This window comes from Zonotrichia albicollis, chromosome W, assembly GCF_047830755.1.
Source record: "Zonotrichia albicollis isolate bZonAlb1 chromosome W, bZonAlb1.hap1, whole genome shotgun sequence".
Taxonomy (NCBI): Eukaryota; Metazoa; Chordata; class Aves; order Passeriformes; family Passerellidae; genus Zonotrichia; species Zonotrichia albicollis.
The window spans coordinates 10146050-10163340 of NC_133859.1; the positions used below are offsets into that span (position 1 = coordinate 10146050).

Here is a 17291-nt window from a genome sequence, read left to right on the forward strand (position 1 = left end):
TAACAATGTAATAGATAATCCTAAGCTTATCCCAACTAATATTAGTAAAACTAGAATAGGGTGGCACAACTTATCAAAGATTCCATTTGCAGTTGGTGACCACCCAAAGATCACATCTCACCAGTGATTATCCGTATTTTATTCTTTGTAGAACTCTGGTTATCTCCTTTGTATCATGTTGGACAGTAATTAAGGTTTTCTTTCCACTTTCTTGGATTCTTTTCAAGACTTCTAATAGGTCTTGGTGCTTAATTAATTGTTTTACCAATGTAAGGTTCGCCCCGATAGGGGTAGGTGGTAGTCTGTGATACATTGTGTAATTGGCTGTAATCAGCTGGTGGGATGTTACTGGTACCAAATACGAAAAATCACACCCAATAAGCTTAACAAAATTACAAATACAAATACAGAGATTAGAATGGTTTCTACTAGACAGAATAACTTCATTGCTATCAATTTGTACAGCAGCATAAGCAGTTCTCAAACATACACCCTTTTCCAGTATATACGAGCACAGTTTTCTGGTCAGTGACTGGATGAATTTCAAAGTGACAAATACTCTGTTCAGTGTCCAAACACATCCTGGGCATTAGCAGTATTGCTTTCACGAATGAATCCCATTTGTTCTCTAGTAATGCAGGATTCTAAGTTTACTATCTGCCACTTTTCATTCATCTTTTCGTGCCCACACTCTATGTTCTGAAGGATAGAGTGTTGTTTCTTCATGGTTTAATCTTAGGGCAATAATGGGATGGATAACATAAACAGTGGCATTACATATGGTAAGCACAAAGGCAGTGGCCACATTAGAAATAGGATCATAGGTGAAATTCACCATAGTCCACCAGGATTAAAACTTCCTTTCAAAATCAATTGCATTATCCCATTCAATTTTCTGAATTTCAGCTGGAAAATTACCTTCACCCCTTTCCTATAGGATCAGAGCTGCTGTTGCTTGTATCCATAACTGTGCTTGTATACAACTGAAAGCTAAAGACACATTATCTTGAACTATACTAAGTGCTTCTACTATCAATTTGTGGTCTTGGTCCCCGGCCTGTTCATAAACCTTCTTTATACTGATTAAATGCCAGGGACCAAGGCCATTCAGCATTGCTTTGGGTAGAGGTACTCTCTAGTTCTAAAACTTCAGTTATAATTCCATACAAAACAATTCTGTACACTAAAGTATGAGCTACTCCCGACCGCAATATACTCATTTTGCCCGAATAAGTTTTAGTCTCAGTTCATTGTCTCCTGGTGTCACTCCTGAAGGGGCTTCTGGGCCTTCTTCACCCTAGAGTGATGGATCCAGGCATTCGGCTCCTTGATTTTGATTGCAGTGAAGGTGGTGAGAGGTACTTGCAGTGGTCTCTCCCACTGGGGTTCCGAAGTCTTCTCTGTAAGAGACTTAACATATACATCAACCCCAGGCTATCTAACTCCCTGCTCCGAGTTCCAGCCACAAGTTTCTCAATTACTCTGGGCTGTTTGCTTAATGCCACCATGTAAGTGGACATTCTGGACATTCCCCTTGTATTCTATGGTCTTCTATAAGGCATTCCAAAAGGATTCAGCATTCCTTTAGCTCAAAAGGTTTAGTTTGAATTTGCAATAGTGCTAGTGGAAGAGCTTCTTGCCCCAGTCTTATGATTTGCTGCTTAATCAAATGATTCATTCTCTCCCCCTGGCCGCTTGACTTGGGGCGGTATGGGGTGTGAAGTTCTTAATCTATGCCCAGATGGCTACTAATCTGTTGCACTATTTTGGAAATGAAAGGTGATTCTTTATCTGAGGATATTGTGGCTGGTACTCTGAAGCGTGGTATTATTTCTTGTAAAAATGATCTGGTCACCTCTTGAGCTTTGACAGTTCTGGTGGGGAATGTTTCTGGCCACCCTGAAAATGTATCTATCAATACCAGTAAATACTGATACCCCCCTTTCCTTGGGAGTTCTGAAAAGTTGATTTGCCACTGCTGTACAGGCCCATGGCCTCTCCCAGTCTGACCGAGTTTTGGCCCGGGGGTATTTTGAGGTTAGTCTGGAGGCAAGGATCACATTATCAGCTCACCTGAGTGATAGTGGCATATAGATTCCTGACAATGATACAACAGTCCTTTCAATCAGATGTGTGTTCTAGAAAGCCTGTGGGAATTACTACTTCAAAGTCAACACTTCATTCCAGTTCACTCTGTATCACTCACAGCCTTGGTCATTTTGAGAAAGGAGCCACACTCTATAAAAGGCTTTAAGTAATTAGGCCCTAGTGTGTTTTCTAGTGCCCTTCCTTCACTAGTAACCACAAAAATGGGAAGGGTTTACTAGCTCTCTTTCAATGGTAGCCCACCCCTTGCAGTTGTACGTCTCTTTTGATTAGTATTATTGTATTATGGCTTACCTTCGAGGAAAATCTGTACCTCACCCTTTGCTGCTTTCTTTGCCTCTCCATCCGCCAGCTCATTTCTTTCCTCCAATTTTAAGCTCACTCTCTGGTGTGCCTTAATATGCTTTTTCAGGTAGCTGAACTGCTTCCAGCAGCTGGATTGTCTCTTCTTTCCCTGTGAGGTCTGCAGTCCCCTCTCCTTCCAGATGGCTCCATGTGCATGCACAACTCTGAATGCCTTTTGCTGTTTCTAAGGCATGGGTCCATGCATTTATCTCAGCATCCTGTGCAGAGGTACCTGTTGGTAAGGGTCCAGACTCTATTACCTCTCTGCAGGTAGTCACTGTGAACTTTGCAAAGTCGCTTTCTTGTCAGTGAACCAGGTCTCTGCATCGTCCGGAGGAGTGTCCTTTAGATCTGGGCGGCTGGAGTAGGTAGCTTCAGTGGTCTCTAGGCAATCATGGTGTACTGCTTCTCCTTGATTCCACTGAGAAAAGAAGCTGGGTTGACAATATTAGTCACCACTATCTCTACATCATCTTGCTCTACCATGATGGCCTGGTATTTCAGAAACCTCTCCGGTGAAAAGCCAGTGGCCACCCTTTACTTCCAGTACTGCAGACACTGTGTGGGACACTAGCACAGTCATTTTTGTCCCAGGGTAAACTTGTGTGCCTCTTGAATATTCTGCACAACTGCTGCTACAGCTCTGAGGCAACCTGGCCATCCTTTGGCTGTTGCATCTAGTTGCTTAGAGAGGTAAGCAACTGCCCTCCGGTATGGACCCAAGTCTTGAGCCAATATTCCCAGAGCAATTCCTTGCATGGAAAAATAGAAAGAATGCTTTACTTACATCTGGAAGTTTCAAAGCTGGAGCCGACATGAGGGGACTCTCTAGCTGGCGAAAGGCCCGTGTGGTGTCTCTTGTCCACTGGAGATCTCAGTTCCCATTGGCAATAAGAGCATAGAGGGGTCTGGAGATTACCTTCTGTTTCACTACCTGTGCCTTTTTCTTTGAGACTCTGCATCCTTGGAGTCCTAGGAAATTCAAAAGGCTTACCGTCCAGGCTTCCCTTGCTTCCCTCGTCCGAGTGGCTACTAGAAGATCATCTATGTACTGCAACAGCCTCCTTTCCTCTTGTGGAGCTTCCTGGGACTCTGGGTCTTTGCAAGCTGTTCTCCAATCGGAGTGGAGAATTTTGAAGCCTTCAGGCACATGGACTATGTGAGCTTGTGTTTGAATGCAAAAATGTTCTGGCTGGCTTCGTGGATAGGGAGGCAAAAGAAGGCATCTCTTAGGCCTAAAACAGTGAACCAGGTTATTTTAGGTGTTAAACAAGGTTAGTAAGGTCTATGGATTTGCTACCACAGGTTACAAATTCTGTGTTATCTTATTGACAGCCCTTAATCCAGTACTACCAGTTATTGGACTGATTCCTTCCTTACCTTCCTTTTGAGGGTACTACTCAGTTCTCACTGGTTGTGTTCTTTCATTAAGCTTGATGGGGGAGCATCCCATGGGGGAGAATCTTTCACTCTCCCTGGTGCAGCAGAGGCCCATACCCTTGAAAACACTTATTTACTTATTCTAACATCTCCTTACTAATGTCTTTCTTAATTTCAGTGTCTGTTAATATTAAGCCTAACATCTTTATATTATTTGCCTCCAGAGTAACCTTTCTCACTTGAGAATGTTTAGCAAATTGAGCGAATTGTACAAAAGCTTTTAGGTACACATAATACACATGTTACTTTAAAGGTTTGCAAAAGTATGCCTTCTCAGACTGGCCAGTTGTTCATTCCCCACACTACAACATAAACATTCTCCACAGGTACTAAAGCTTTATTTAAAACTGAACACATGACCCTTGTGCTGACAAAAATTCTTCCCTTTTGGGAAGGTTACCTTTACCCCTCCTCCCTTACCTTGGGAGGAAGCCTTTACAAATCACATGTACTCATTTTGCGAACTGTGATTGCTTCGCATTTCAGTGTGATAATCCTTGCCTGATTTCATATGTTGCTATCTTATGCTGATTTCTCTTTGCCTTGTTTTCCTTTTCAAGGGCCAAGTCCAGAGAGCGGTCTGATCTCACAGTCTCTTTGTCATTCTGGGTGATTTCTTAAAACAAAAGACATTTCAGCATACAAAAACTATCCCATTTATCTTCCTATTATAAAACAGTACTAACAGCAATGAAGCACTATAAATCTTTTTATTTTCTGAGCTGCTCTTACTGGCAACCTCCTCCCAGCGAGCCCCTCCCAAAAGGGGCTAATTTAGGAACCTGTTTGCTCTGGTCAGTTCTCATTATTTATTTCTCCTTGCCCTATCTCGCTTCCATTCAAACCTTTTTACAGACCTTCACAGTAGTTTCTCAGTTTTCCTCCTATACACACAGCTCCAGGTGGCAGGTATCAGATGTGATTCCCACACACAAGCTCTAAGACTTTAGGTTCTGAATCTGCTTGACTAGAAACTTCTAATTTACACTCGGGGCGTGTACCCTGACACTTATTGGAACAGCAAAACAGCAATACCAGTGTTTCTCATAAACACCGCACTGCAATAATACCTGCACATCCAGCTTTTGCCCACAGGCCATTCCCATGTTCCCTGGGGAGACAGGGCAGCCAGAGCTGTCCCTGTGCCCAGGGCACAGCCGCTGTCACCTCACACAGCCTGCTAGCCTCTTGATGTACCAAAGGCGCCCCGAAATTGCTCACAAAGGCAGGCTATTCTGTTTGTTACAGAGAACTTTAAATCCTTTCAGCAGATTGTTTCCAGTAAAGACTTACTGCAGTACCAACCGAAGTCTCATAAATCTCATAAGTCTCATTAACTAATTCATCTCATTCACCTCTTCTATATAAACTCTGTTTTACAAAATGTCAGTCTTTTCTAGTTCTCTTCTTGCACAATCTAATTAAGCACTGTGTCTACTTACACTTGTTTTGCTGCTTTGCAAAAAGGCTGTGCTAGTCACAGCTGAAACTCTGATATGCCCACAGACACACACACTCACTCTCCCCCCCCCCTTATCTCAAATTCACTAGAGCCAAGGCTTGAATTACTATGAGGGGGAGAATTCTTGGAATTCCTTTAACTCGCTTTATCGAAGTTAAACATAAATCACCGTACTATAGTTCTCCTATGTAAAATGCTACTCTTGTTGCAACAAAACCTTAAAATCTCCACAAACACCACTATACAATCTGAGAATCAAATTTCCGCAATGCAGCGGAAGAAAATCACCACACAAAATCACTGGGAAAGGGCATATTTCTCAAAGTGCTCACTTTTCTCAACACAACACAGCACACCATAATTCGGCATTTGCTCAAATCAATTTTTCCTGGACACAATCAAAATAACAGCACACAGTCTAGAGATCAAGTCCAAACATCCAAGGCAAAGGAACTCTCTGAGCTCATACTCACGGTTAAAATGTACCAAATCTACACAAATCACTACATTCAAACACGATAAATACCATCACTGACATTCCTCCACTCGCTTCTCTGCAGGGCACTTCTCTCCCTGCCCCCGCAGCCTGCTGCAGCCGGCGCCTCTGGCCTCACTCGGCTGCTTCAAACACGGGGAGTACTGACCCCCCCGCTGCACTGTAGGGCACTGTAGATTTACTCTCTTTTATACACCATACACTTATCACCTGCACGATCACAAACACAGTGCACTGGCCACACACATTAACCATACAGCAACACAGTGTCCGGACATCACACACACGATACAAGGGTTCACCCGGCTTACCCCCAAAGCCGCTAGCGGTCTGCTCAATCAGAACGATGTACTCCGTCTCTAATACAGCTGCTCTATCAGCTGAATCCCATCTCTAATACAGCTGCTCTACCAGCTGAACCCATGAACCCAGACGTCTCTGGGTGATTTACTCCCTTTCTCTCCTTCCTCCCCCCCGGGGCCCCATAGTACATACCGTATTCTCCTCCGCAGGCCAGCGGGTCGTTGTCTGTCCTCGCAGGTGGCAAGTTGAGACAAGCGGAGCCCCACCAGGAAAAAATCCTGGGGCGCGCCTGGAGGTCCGTCTATCCCCCCTGCCCCCGCGGGGACAGAGAACTCCTGGCTGGCTCGCCAAAATGTTTTGCTGAGAAAAGAAGAAACCTCACAACTTGTAAAAGTTGTAAAGCCCGGTATGCTTTATTACGACGCGCGCCGGACGCAAGACTCCCCAAAAGGGCATGCGTACCCCTGAAGATTTCAGACCTCCTTTTATCCCCCTTCCAAATGCATATGCATACAGTTCCACAATAAGTTCATACATATTCATCTTGCATGACACTTAGCACTAATTCTTCTTTATCGGAGGAATTCCTAGGTCGGGGGCAGATTGACCTCGTGGTTTTTCTGTTTTTCTTTCTCTGTCTCCTTGCTGTCTCTGGAACGCGGCCTCTCCTTCAGCTTTAGCTCCACAGACCCTTCACCTCTCCCAGACACTTCACCTAGTTCAGGATGGATCCTTACTCTGTCTCACTGGCTTCGTGTATAGGGAGGCAAAAGAAGGCATCTTATTGGTCTAAAACAGTAAACTAGGTTAGCTCAGGTGTTAGACAAGTTAATAAAGTATATGGATTGGCTACTACCAGACACAAATATTCTGTTATTTTAGTGACAGCTCTCAAATCTTGTACTATTTGGTATGACTCATCAGATTTCTGAATGGGTAAAATGGGAGTATTGAAATCAGATTGGCATTCTTTCAATAACCTTAACTGCAGAAAATTTTCAATTATTGGGCTTATTTCTTCTCTGTCTTCTTTTTTTAGGGGGTACTGCCTAATTTTCACTGGTTGTGACCCTTCTTTAAACTTAATTACTATGGGAGAGGCATTTTTCACTTTCCTTGGTACATCAGAGCCTTTACTTTGGGAAATGCTTGACCTAATATCTCTTCATAAATTTCTTCTTTAATTTCAATAGTTGTTAAGGTTAAACTTAATACCTTTATGTAAGTTTGACTATTCACTTCTAGAGTAACCTCTCTATTTTTTTAATGTAATGGTTGCTTGTAACTGCTCCAAAAAAATCTGTATTTAAAAGTACCTTTGGCAAATTGGGCATATACAAAAACTTATGAATACTTTATTGTTTTCTCAAGTTATACTTCAAAGGTATGCAAAAATATGCCCTTTCAGATTGGCCAGTTGCCCCCTGCACTATAACACTATCATTTTCTATAGTTAGTAAAGCTTTATATAAAACTGAATTTGTGGCTTCTGTATTAACTAAAAATTCTACTCTTTTCTCTATTTCTTTCAGCTTCATTGTTATAACCAGTGGATTTGCTGGGGTAGAATCCCCTGGTCCTCTTTAGTTGTTTTGTACATGTGCAGCTACTTGTTGGTTACTTGGTTTCTGTTGTGGGCATCCATCTTTCTAGTGACTAGTTCTTTTGTAGATTGCACACTGGTTCTTGCTTAGCTGAGGTAGTTCTTGTCTAGGTGGTTTTTGATTGTGTTTTCTTTGCCTTTCTTCCTGTACTACTGCTACTAACTTTTTTATTCTTTGTTTATATCTTTCTTCTCAGTTACTAAATACTCTCTATGCCTCTTCTAGCAAGACTTCGAGGTTTCTCTTTTCTGGCCTTCGAATTTTCTGATGTTTACATCTAATATCTCTAGCAGACTGCCTGAAAAATGAATTAACTAGTTGATTCATCCCTATCTCAGACTCTGGATCTAATGATGTATGACGATGTTGTCCTGGGGTGACGTTATGATTCTTGTATCCCTATTCACCTGTTCTGTGCCTTTAAGACCGGCTCTGAAGAGTGGAAGTTTTGTTTGCGTTTCTCTTATCAGGGACACAGAGACAAGCGGTACATAAGGCTGTTTTTTGACTTCTGGCTTGCTTGCTGCTTTTGCTTGCTCTCTTTTTCTGCTCTTGCTTCTGCTCTGCTTTCGCCTCTGCTTATTAGCTAAACAGTCCATATTCCTTCCTGGACTGTTTCTCCTCTCCTGTTTCTGTGACCATCTCGAACCTGCTCCGGACTGGGATCCGGGAACACCGAAGGTTCGGCTGCAGCAGCTGGCCCAGCGCCGGAGGGACTGAGAACAGAGCAACCACCCCCCCGAAAGAGACTTTCTGATTTTATCATCTTTCTCATAGCGGTGTCATGTTGCCTTCTGATACAAGGCTGGCGACCTGGTTTCAAGAAACAGCACGGCGGCCCATTCTCCAGGGCCGCTCAGGCCTAAGAAACACGCTAACACCAACGTGGTGGACGGTCAAAGGCCTTTATTATCTCTTCTCGTGGGGTTTTATAGTCTAAGGGGCTTCTACGTCAGGCGAAGGTCTGTCTTTACCATCTATGGTTAGTAGGGCATGGAAACTTACAGGGAAAGTGGAAAATCACTGGCATGTGGTTTAGGGGGCTGCATTCCTATGTTAATTTTCTTATCTAAGGGAACAGGGGCCCTGTCTTCCCATAACATCACGAGATCTTCCAAATGCCAGGCCCTATCTGCTACAGTGTCATCGGGTATTGTTCATTTTGTGTGCTGGGGGGTGCTGGGCCAGTCAAATAAACAGGTTCTTTCCACCTCTCTCCAAGGAATTTTTTCCCGAACCGGTTCGGGGGAAGGGCCGTGTGGGTTTCGCTTTCTGGAGGGGCCCTCCTTTGCAGATTCTTTAACAAATTTGCCCTAAACCAGCACAGATGTATAGCATCTTTTAAACCCTTTAGAAACTCGGACGGAATCTCGGAAGGCCCTTGCTTAAGAGAATATAAAGCAGACTAATTTATGCTTTTTGGAATAGTTCTTTCCACTTCTGTTGCTATCTATTCTTGATAATCTGCTCATTTCTTTACTGCTGCTGATACATTAGGATCTCATTCTGGGTCTTGGAGAGGGAAATATTGTTTTACATCTAACTGCTTGTTCTTGCAGTAATCTTCTGTTAAATCTTTGCTGTTTTAAGATTAGCTGTTTTTCTGTTTCAGTGAAAGCATCTAGTAGTAACTGGATGTCAGTCTAATCTGGTTTGTGTTGCTTGATAACATATCATAGACGTTTGGCAGTAAGTATTGGGTCAATATGATAATTCTTAGCAATTTTTTCTCATGCTTCTAAATCAAGAGTGGTAAATGGCACTTTAATAATTAATTTCTTTCTGGTCTCACTGCCTCTCACAGAGGGACTTGTAACACTGCTTGCTTTTTAGTTCTAGGTTCAACTGGACTGTCAGGAGGGGAGTGGGTTCTAGTGGATGTGCCTTGCTAGCCTGAGTCGTCTTCTTTTTTGGGGAAGTCTTCTTCCTCTTCATCTTCGTCTTCAACATCCCTTCTCCTTTGACTTTCATCAAATCAAATGTATCTCGTTCTTGCCTCTCAGAATGATAAATTTTTTCTGATCTTATACATGGTTGTCCTCTACTGCATGCTGAACAACATTTGATTTGCCCCCTCTTTGCTTTGTTTTCTTTTTCAAGAGCTAACACCAGTGGGGCTCTGAGCCCACAGTCTCTTTGCCATTCCGGGTGAGATCTTAAAACAAAAAACATATCAGCATAGGAAAACTCATCTCATTTACTTTCTTGTCTTAAAACCAGCATTAACTGCAATAAGGTATTATAATCTAAAGTTCTAGTGGGTGGCTACTTTGCTCTGTCCTTTAACCTATATAATGGCTACTAGTGTGTGCAATATTGGATTAGATCTTTTTTATTTTCAGAGCCCCCTCCCTACTGGTGACTTCTTTCCAGTGGGCCAAGATGCACCCTAAGGGGCTAGCCCGAGGAACTTCTTTGCTCTGGTTAGTTCCTATTATCTCCTTCTCCTTGCCTTATCTTACTTCTAGTCAAACTTCTCTTCACATAGCTTCACAGTAATTTCTTCGTTTTCTCCCCACACACAACTCCAGGTGGCAGGTTTCAGGTGTGATCTCCTACACACAAGCTTTAAGGTCTTAGGTTGTGAATCAGCTCGATCAGGAAACTTCAATCTACACTTGGGGCATATGCCTTGACACTTTTTAGAACAGCAATACCAGCATCTCTCGCAAACTCCGCACTGCAATAATACCCACACAGAGTGCCAGCCTCTTGATGCACCAAAGGCTCTCAGGAATTGCCCACAGAGGCAGGCTATTCCGTTTATCACAGGGAACTTTAAATCCTCTATGGCAGGTTGTTCTTAGTCTAGACTTGCTATAGTACCAGCTGAAGTCTGATAAAGCCTCTCTAAATGAACTTGTTCATCTGCTATATCTATCCAATAATTCACAGGATTCACAAACTCCCAGGGGTCGAGTCTAAACTACTGGGGCAGAGGAACCCCTTGAGTTCATCCAGCCATGGTAAAAGTGTGCACAGTCTACGAAAATCACTACCTTTACACAATAAATGTCCTCACTCACACTTGTCCACTTGCTCCACTTCTCTGCAGGGTGCTCCTTGCTCCCACAGCCTGCCCCAGCCGGCACCCCCAGCCGGCACCCCAGGCCTCACTAAGCCACTTTAGTCGCAGGTATAAATCCCCTCCACAATGTAGGTATACTCATTCGCCTGCTCTCTTTTGTACACCACTCACTTGCATGATTTCAAACACATCAACATTAACCACACAATGCATTAACTATACAATGATACACTGTCTGGACACCACACACACACACACACACTCATTCACTCGACTCACTCCCAGAGTCGCTCTATTGACCACTGAACTTCTGTCTCCCAGTCGCTCTATCGACCGGGCTGCCTGCAGGCACAGGAACGAGGTTGAACACTCAGACGTCTCTGAGTGACTTATTCAGCTGTCCTATCGCTCTTTTCCCACCGGGACCCTTCAATACACACCGTATCCTCCGTATACCAGCAGGTCCTTGTCTGTCTCTGCAGGAGGCAAGCCGAGACAAGTGGAGCTCCTCCAGGAAAATCCTGGGCACACTTTAGGAGGTCCGGCTATCTCTCTGCCCCTGCAAGGACAGAGACGGTTCCTCCTGCCTGGCTCGCCAGGATGTTTAGTTTTGCGGAAACAAACAGAAATCTACAACTTCGTGAAAGTTGTGAAGTTGGTATGCTTGTTACAGTGCTAGATGCATGTGGAGATTACTCTCTTTAAAAGACGTGCACTTCTGGGAACTCTAGACCTTTTTTATCTCTCAAATACATATGCATGAAATTCCACAATATGTTCATACATATTCATTTTTCCAAATTTCGCCTGACATTTGCTGCTAATTCTTCTTTATCAGAAAGAATTCCTAGGTCAGGTTTACCTGCTCTCACAGTAGTCTTTCTGTCTCTCAGTCTTCCCTCCCCTTATCTCTGTCTTTCAGCTGAAGCAGTTTCTCTGAGCTTAGGCTTTTTACAAGAACAGGCAGTCGAACAAAACAGCTATGTTTTCAAACAACAGACTTAACTCAAAGATGAACATTAGACAAAAATCAAAATGGATTTCTACTCTGGAAAATTTCAACTCTGTCTCAACAGTCCAGAAGTTGCAAGTAGAAGGAAATATTGTTCAAGCCAAATGATTTACAAAGAATAGGAGTGGGGATTGTGAAAAATGCATATTTTATGATTGGCTTTTTGCAAATATTAAAATGAATATTATGTGTGTTGTGTTACAAAGTAATGCTGTATTAATTCTCTTAAGTAGTGTGGTAAATATAGTTTTAGGTTACAACAAAATGTTAAAATATAAACTATGCCATGTAGGATACATTTTTCTAAAAAGGACTCGCAGTGAGATAGCAGTCATAGGTCACGTAAATCTTTCAGAGAAAGAGAATTTATTGCTCCATTATCAGGGGAAACAAACTTCTTCCCGCCTCGCAAAACCAGGATGGCACCGTTAGGATTAAAAGGAAAAAGTTGACGATGACCAGACAAAGTCCTGTATTTGAATGGAATTTATGCACCATGTATGAGGTGTATGAAAATGTAAAAGGAAACTGTTTTAAAAGGTTAAAATTTGTTAACAAGTGTCCTTTAAGGGCTTATGCTGCCAAGAAAAAGGTACCCGGACGTCTACAAATCTTTGTTTCTATTGTCTAGTATTGTCTTAATTCAAATTGTCCCTATTATTACAATTCTAATTGTATTACTATTATTATAACCAAGTTAATACTATGAAATTTTTAAATTTTAAAACGCAGTGATTAGCGTTGTTCACACCGAGGAATTTTCAAAGTAATAATAATTAGGAGGAAAGGGGATGACATTTTCTATTCGAAGGTAGGCTCCTGCCTTCCTTGGCAGACACCTGTCTTTAAAAGCAAGACAATATACACAAGTCCTGCACCTGAGGAGGCACAATCCCATGCACCAGTACATGCTGGAGGCTGATCGGCCGGAAAGCAGCTTTGCAAAATAGGACAATGTGCTCTTGCCTAAAAGGCGGCCAAGGATATCCTTAGCCCGACATAGAGTAAAGCAGGGTTCATATATGTTACAAGACAGTTGTGTGGACCATTCAAGGTGCTCACTGTCCCCGGGGCTGCAGGGCACCACAGACCACCCTTGGGCAGCTTTGAGGGCACTGCCTACTTTTCTAAAAGCCTCCTACCCAGCTTAACGCAAATCCTACTCTCTTGAGCCCTCAAGCCAGCAGTGCCGAACGCACGCTTTGCATTTTATTTGCTTCCAGGAGACGTGCAGCTTAGAAATGTCTGCAAGGGAAGTGGGGCTTTCAGCAAACAATGTAGAGCAACTTCTGTTGTTTTTTCATAATGTCCTGAGAAGTTAAAGGCAGGCCTGCCCTGGCCAAAGCAGTCATTTGACTGGAGGGAGCAGCAGCAAAAAGGCACGGGCACCTTTGGTGTGGGCTCGTTGCGGTAACAAAACCCAAGAAACAGTACTTGTAGCTACTACAGCCTCTTCTGCGACCTCGTAGCCCGCCCTCAGGGTCGCAGCACTACACAGGGCAGATCCCTCCGCGCCCCGCGGGCACCAGGTCGGCGAGAGCGGACCCGCCAAGGGGGGCGGGGAAAAGCGAAAATGACAGGCGTGACAGCAAATCGAGACGCGGGCCACGATCCGTCGGCCCAATGGGCGCCGCGGAGGGCCCGGCTTAGTGGAGGAAGCGGTCGGGGCGGACACGGGCGTTGTCCTTGGCTGGCGAGAGTGTGGGGGCGCTGGCCTCTGGCCCTGGTGGCGCCACTACTGTCTTCGGAAAGATTATCGGCAAGGCGTTTCTCTGGTATCGTCAGCGACGAGGACGAGGAGGTAGCCGCACCCTTGCTCTGTGCGCGGTTCCTCTTCCCTTCCCCCCTCTCCCCCTCCACCCGCGCTTGCGGGCATCTGAGCCGAGGACCCGGCGCGCGGTGCCCGGGCGCGCGGCCGGGTGCTGCTGCGGCTGGGTGCAGGGACGGGGGACGGACGGGGCCTCTCTGGGTTGTGGCGCTCTCTACTGCACCATCCCCTAAGCTTGTTCTGAGCCGCATCCCCACCCCTCCGGGTGCCGCGGGCGTACTGAGTTGCTGGTGTTGTCCGGACTCGCCTCGCATTCCACCCCCACCGTGTCGTGTGCGCGAGTAGAGAAGGACCTCTGACGGTAACTTGGCCTCAATGTGTCTCCTAACAGCATCGAAGAGGTTTCGCAGCTTCGCTGTGCTAGGCTTTGGTTCTGAACCCGCAAACTGGATTATAAGGGCAAGGAATTACGGCTTTCTCTAGTTTAAAAAATAAACAAAAAAACCTTAACAAAACAACAACGAAAAAAAACCCCAAAAAGTGGTCCTCTTGCAGGCTGCAACGGCTTTCTAGAACTTGTTTCTGTGGGGTAGTAAGACCGTGATAACAGCATGCTTTCAAGGGTCACGAGTGTTGGTGCTGGAAACTAGAGTGAGCTGCTTAGTCAGGGGGGAAACGAATACAGCCGTTGCCTATGCGATGTTAACTTTAAGGTAATATCCCCTATGACTTAGTTATTAAGATGCTGAAAGTTAACAGTTAGGGATGCCTTCTGCTTTTAAAGGCAGAGCTTGCACGCAGTAATAGAAGACAGACTCGTCCCATGCACTTGCAGGCTTCCTGTCATAATGCGTGTGTTCAATACTTGAGCTCCCTGTCCTGTGGGAAAGGAATGGCCGCTGCTCTTCCACGTCACTAAACTCTTTGATGATTCAGTTAAGCCATTTGTCTCCAGTCTCTGCATGGACCACATCCGATAGAAAAACTGCTTAGGAAACAATCAGCCCGAACTAAAACATACTGGAGGTTGTTGATTGCAAGTAGTGCCCTGGCTCCTTGCCCCATTGTCTTGCATGACGAATCCCACTTCTGGAGGGGGCTCTGTAAAGATGTCGTGTTTTGGGTATAGAAAGCCTTATAATCATGCAAGAAAAATCAATGTTCTGGCTTGTGTTTGGGGTAATCTGGTAATCTGCTTCTGTAGGAGTTCAGCGGGGCAGATGGGTTTGCATAAGCTCTTACCTTTCTCTAAAGCTGGTTATGTTTTAACTGTTTAATCTTCCTCCAGTGCCGTACGTTCCATGATCTTTTGCCCCTAGACGGGACGTTTTTCCTAGTCATGCCTAAGGAGCCAATTATCGAGTTGTCTGAAGCAGGAGGTTCTGGTGAATCTGTAAGTACCGTGTGAGCTTTCTGTATGCTAAACTGTACCTGTAGATAGTTCCTCATTTACTAGACTCTTTCCCATTCCCCCCTTTCCCCCTTGACAGGGCACCGTAGGCTACTTTGGGTTTTCTGGCGCTCTCATCTTTTTGCCTCTAGCTTGTAATGGAGTTGAGCTTTTTGACTAAAAGCAGTGCTATCAAGCAGTGCTGGTCCCTGGGTATGTAGTTCTGGTGCAAAATGCAGTGTTGTTTTGGAGCGCAGTCTGGTGCCTATTGTCGTGGTTTAGAGTAAGAGTAGTAGAACTTCTAACATGCAGAAGAGCACTTGGGGTTTTTGGCAGGCCAGGGGCAAGGAAGGACAAAGCTGGTTGAGCGGTGCTGGACGTTTTGCTTTTAGCTATGAAAGCCATGTTGAAAGACTTTGTAAACCCACGCAAAAGGCAGCCTAAAGTTTATTTTCCACCAGGATCGGTTATGTTGCCTGAAGAGACAACGGGGGCTTTAACCCGGAGACAAAGTCAGCTTGTGTGGCTGTTTTGTAGTCCTTTGCTGTTTAGCTTGAGAAAAATTGCCTAGCTCTCTTTTGCCCCTATGGCGTGCATAAATGGTCTTGGTAACTTTGCTTGGAACGCTTCAGTTGCCGGTGGTCGGAATGCCATTAATTTGACATGCGATGGTTGAATTGCTAGGAATTGGCTAGCTGCTTTCTCTGGGTGGTTCTCTGCTCTCGTTCCTTCCCTTCCTGCCCTCTGCTCTCTTTATGTGTTCCTTTTTCTTTTTATTTTACTTATTTATGGGTTTGTACTTCCTTCTCCAGCTTCTTGAGCATGTAATGATTGTTGGCGAGATGTGTGTTGCTCACCTGGGCCTGACCAATGGATTCCGGATGGTTGTGGATGAAGGGCCCGAGGGTGGGCAGTCTGTCTATCGCATACATCTACCTGTTCTGGGTGGCCGTCAGTTGGGCTGGCCTCCTGGCTAAGATTTTGGCACCGCAGGAGTTGCTGCACGTGTACAAATCGCCACAGAATGGATTTCATCTCTTGCCCATCGATCTAGCAGCTTTTGATGTGTAATAATTTTTTTTTTTGCCGTGTGTCTGTGGAAGGTAATAAAAGCTTTGAGCAGCAGTTGCACAATAAAGATTTGTCATGGGGATATCACCTCCGTCTTGCGCGTCTTACTGAGGGGAAGTAGTTCTGCCAATTCAGACGGTGTCTCCCTGGAATGCAAGTATGTGGAATGTTTCAGCCAGATAACAGCATTTCAGAGACAGATAGCGATTGGCCTGTTTGTGTGAAGCTGGAAGCGCTTAGCAGTCTCTCTGGGTCTTGTAGGAAGCTAAGTCTTAGCTCTTTGGCAGTGGTACGCCAACGTACAGAAAGGCCGTGTAGGCTGCTGCTAAAACTGTAGAAGATACTGGGTGTGAGGCTACATGCATGCTTTCCAAGGGTGGTTTCACCATGGTGCACTGTGTTGGAAGCATCCACCTCCAGTTGGACCTGGGTGTCCTGGTAACAGGAGTAGGGTGCCAGTTTAGCACTATGTGCATGTAAGCAAGCTGTATTGTACCACCCTCTGTGTCATTCCTGATGAACTGCTGAGGATGGATCACTTGCAGTAGCTGCCTCCTGTACACCCAACACCTCAGGCTACAAGATGGGTGTTAAATGAGATAAGGGAGAAGAGGCAAACCTTCAGAGGCAGGGTAGTGTTTTTTTTCTTCTTCACACAAATGACTCAGTCCTGATAACTCTCCTCTGGGGAAGCACCAGCAGTTTCCCACCCGCCCCATGGAGGGGGTGTCATCTTTGCTAATGGGCCATAATGGCACTAGGATAATAGGCAGCTGCAAGGACTTAGACCATCAAAGACTCCCAGAATATCCCATGAGTCACAGTATGACATTCCACCACTGTGAAACTCCCTGTCCTGGTGGAGGTACTGAGCATTCTCACCTGAACCGGAGCATATATATATAATCTTTGGGTTTGGGGACTTGGGGCACCACCATTTGATGGATCCGGAGGAAGACCAGACTTTCAACAGTACTGTGCCCCTCACCTTACAAACAGTGTGCCAATTTATACTCCGACTTTGTGGGTTAAAACCGGTTTTCTCTGTATCATTGTATTTTTTGTAATCTCTAGTAAATTGTAACTCCGACCTGTAATCTCTCTTGAGGCAGTTGAATGGGATTCATTTCTCCTGCCGGTTTACTTTTAAACCAGCGCATCTTTTGGCGCCCAATGTGAGGCTCGAGAGAGGTCGGAATTGCAGTTTTGTTCTAAAGCATTTGTGTGTTGGGGTATAGCAACTTTCCTGATCATCATGTTTCTCGG

The 17291-nt window shown here is 44.7% G+C and overlaps 1 protein-coding gene across 2 annotated transcripts in view; it reads left to right on the top strand.

The window, feature by feature from the left end:
• LOC141726875 (putative HIT-like protein slr1234) overlaps positions 1-17291 on the top strand; it is a 127030-nt gene that overhangs the window by 83046 nt on the left and 26693 nt on the right. The window contains exons 3-4 of one of the 2 annotated variants that reach the window (XM_074531979.1): positions 14853-14957; positions 15767-16112. In XM_074531979.1, the coding sequence (XP_074388080.1) occupies positions 14853-14957; positions 15767-15931 (270 nt within the window). In that variant the 3' untranslated portion in view covers positions 15932-16112. Of the gene's footprint in view, positions 1-14852; positions 14958-15766; positions 16113-17291 lie in introns of those variants that run through there. The other variant, XM_074531978.1, reaches the window with a different exon arrangement.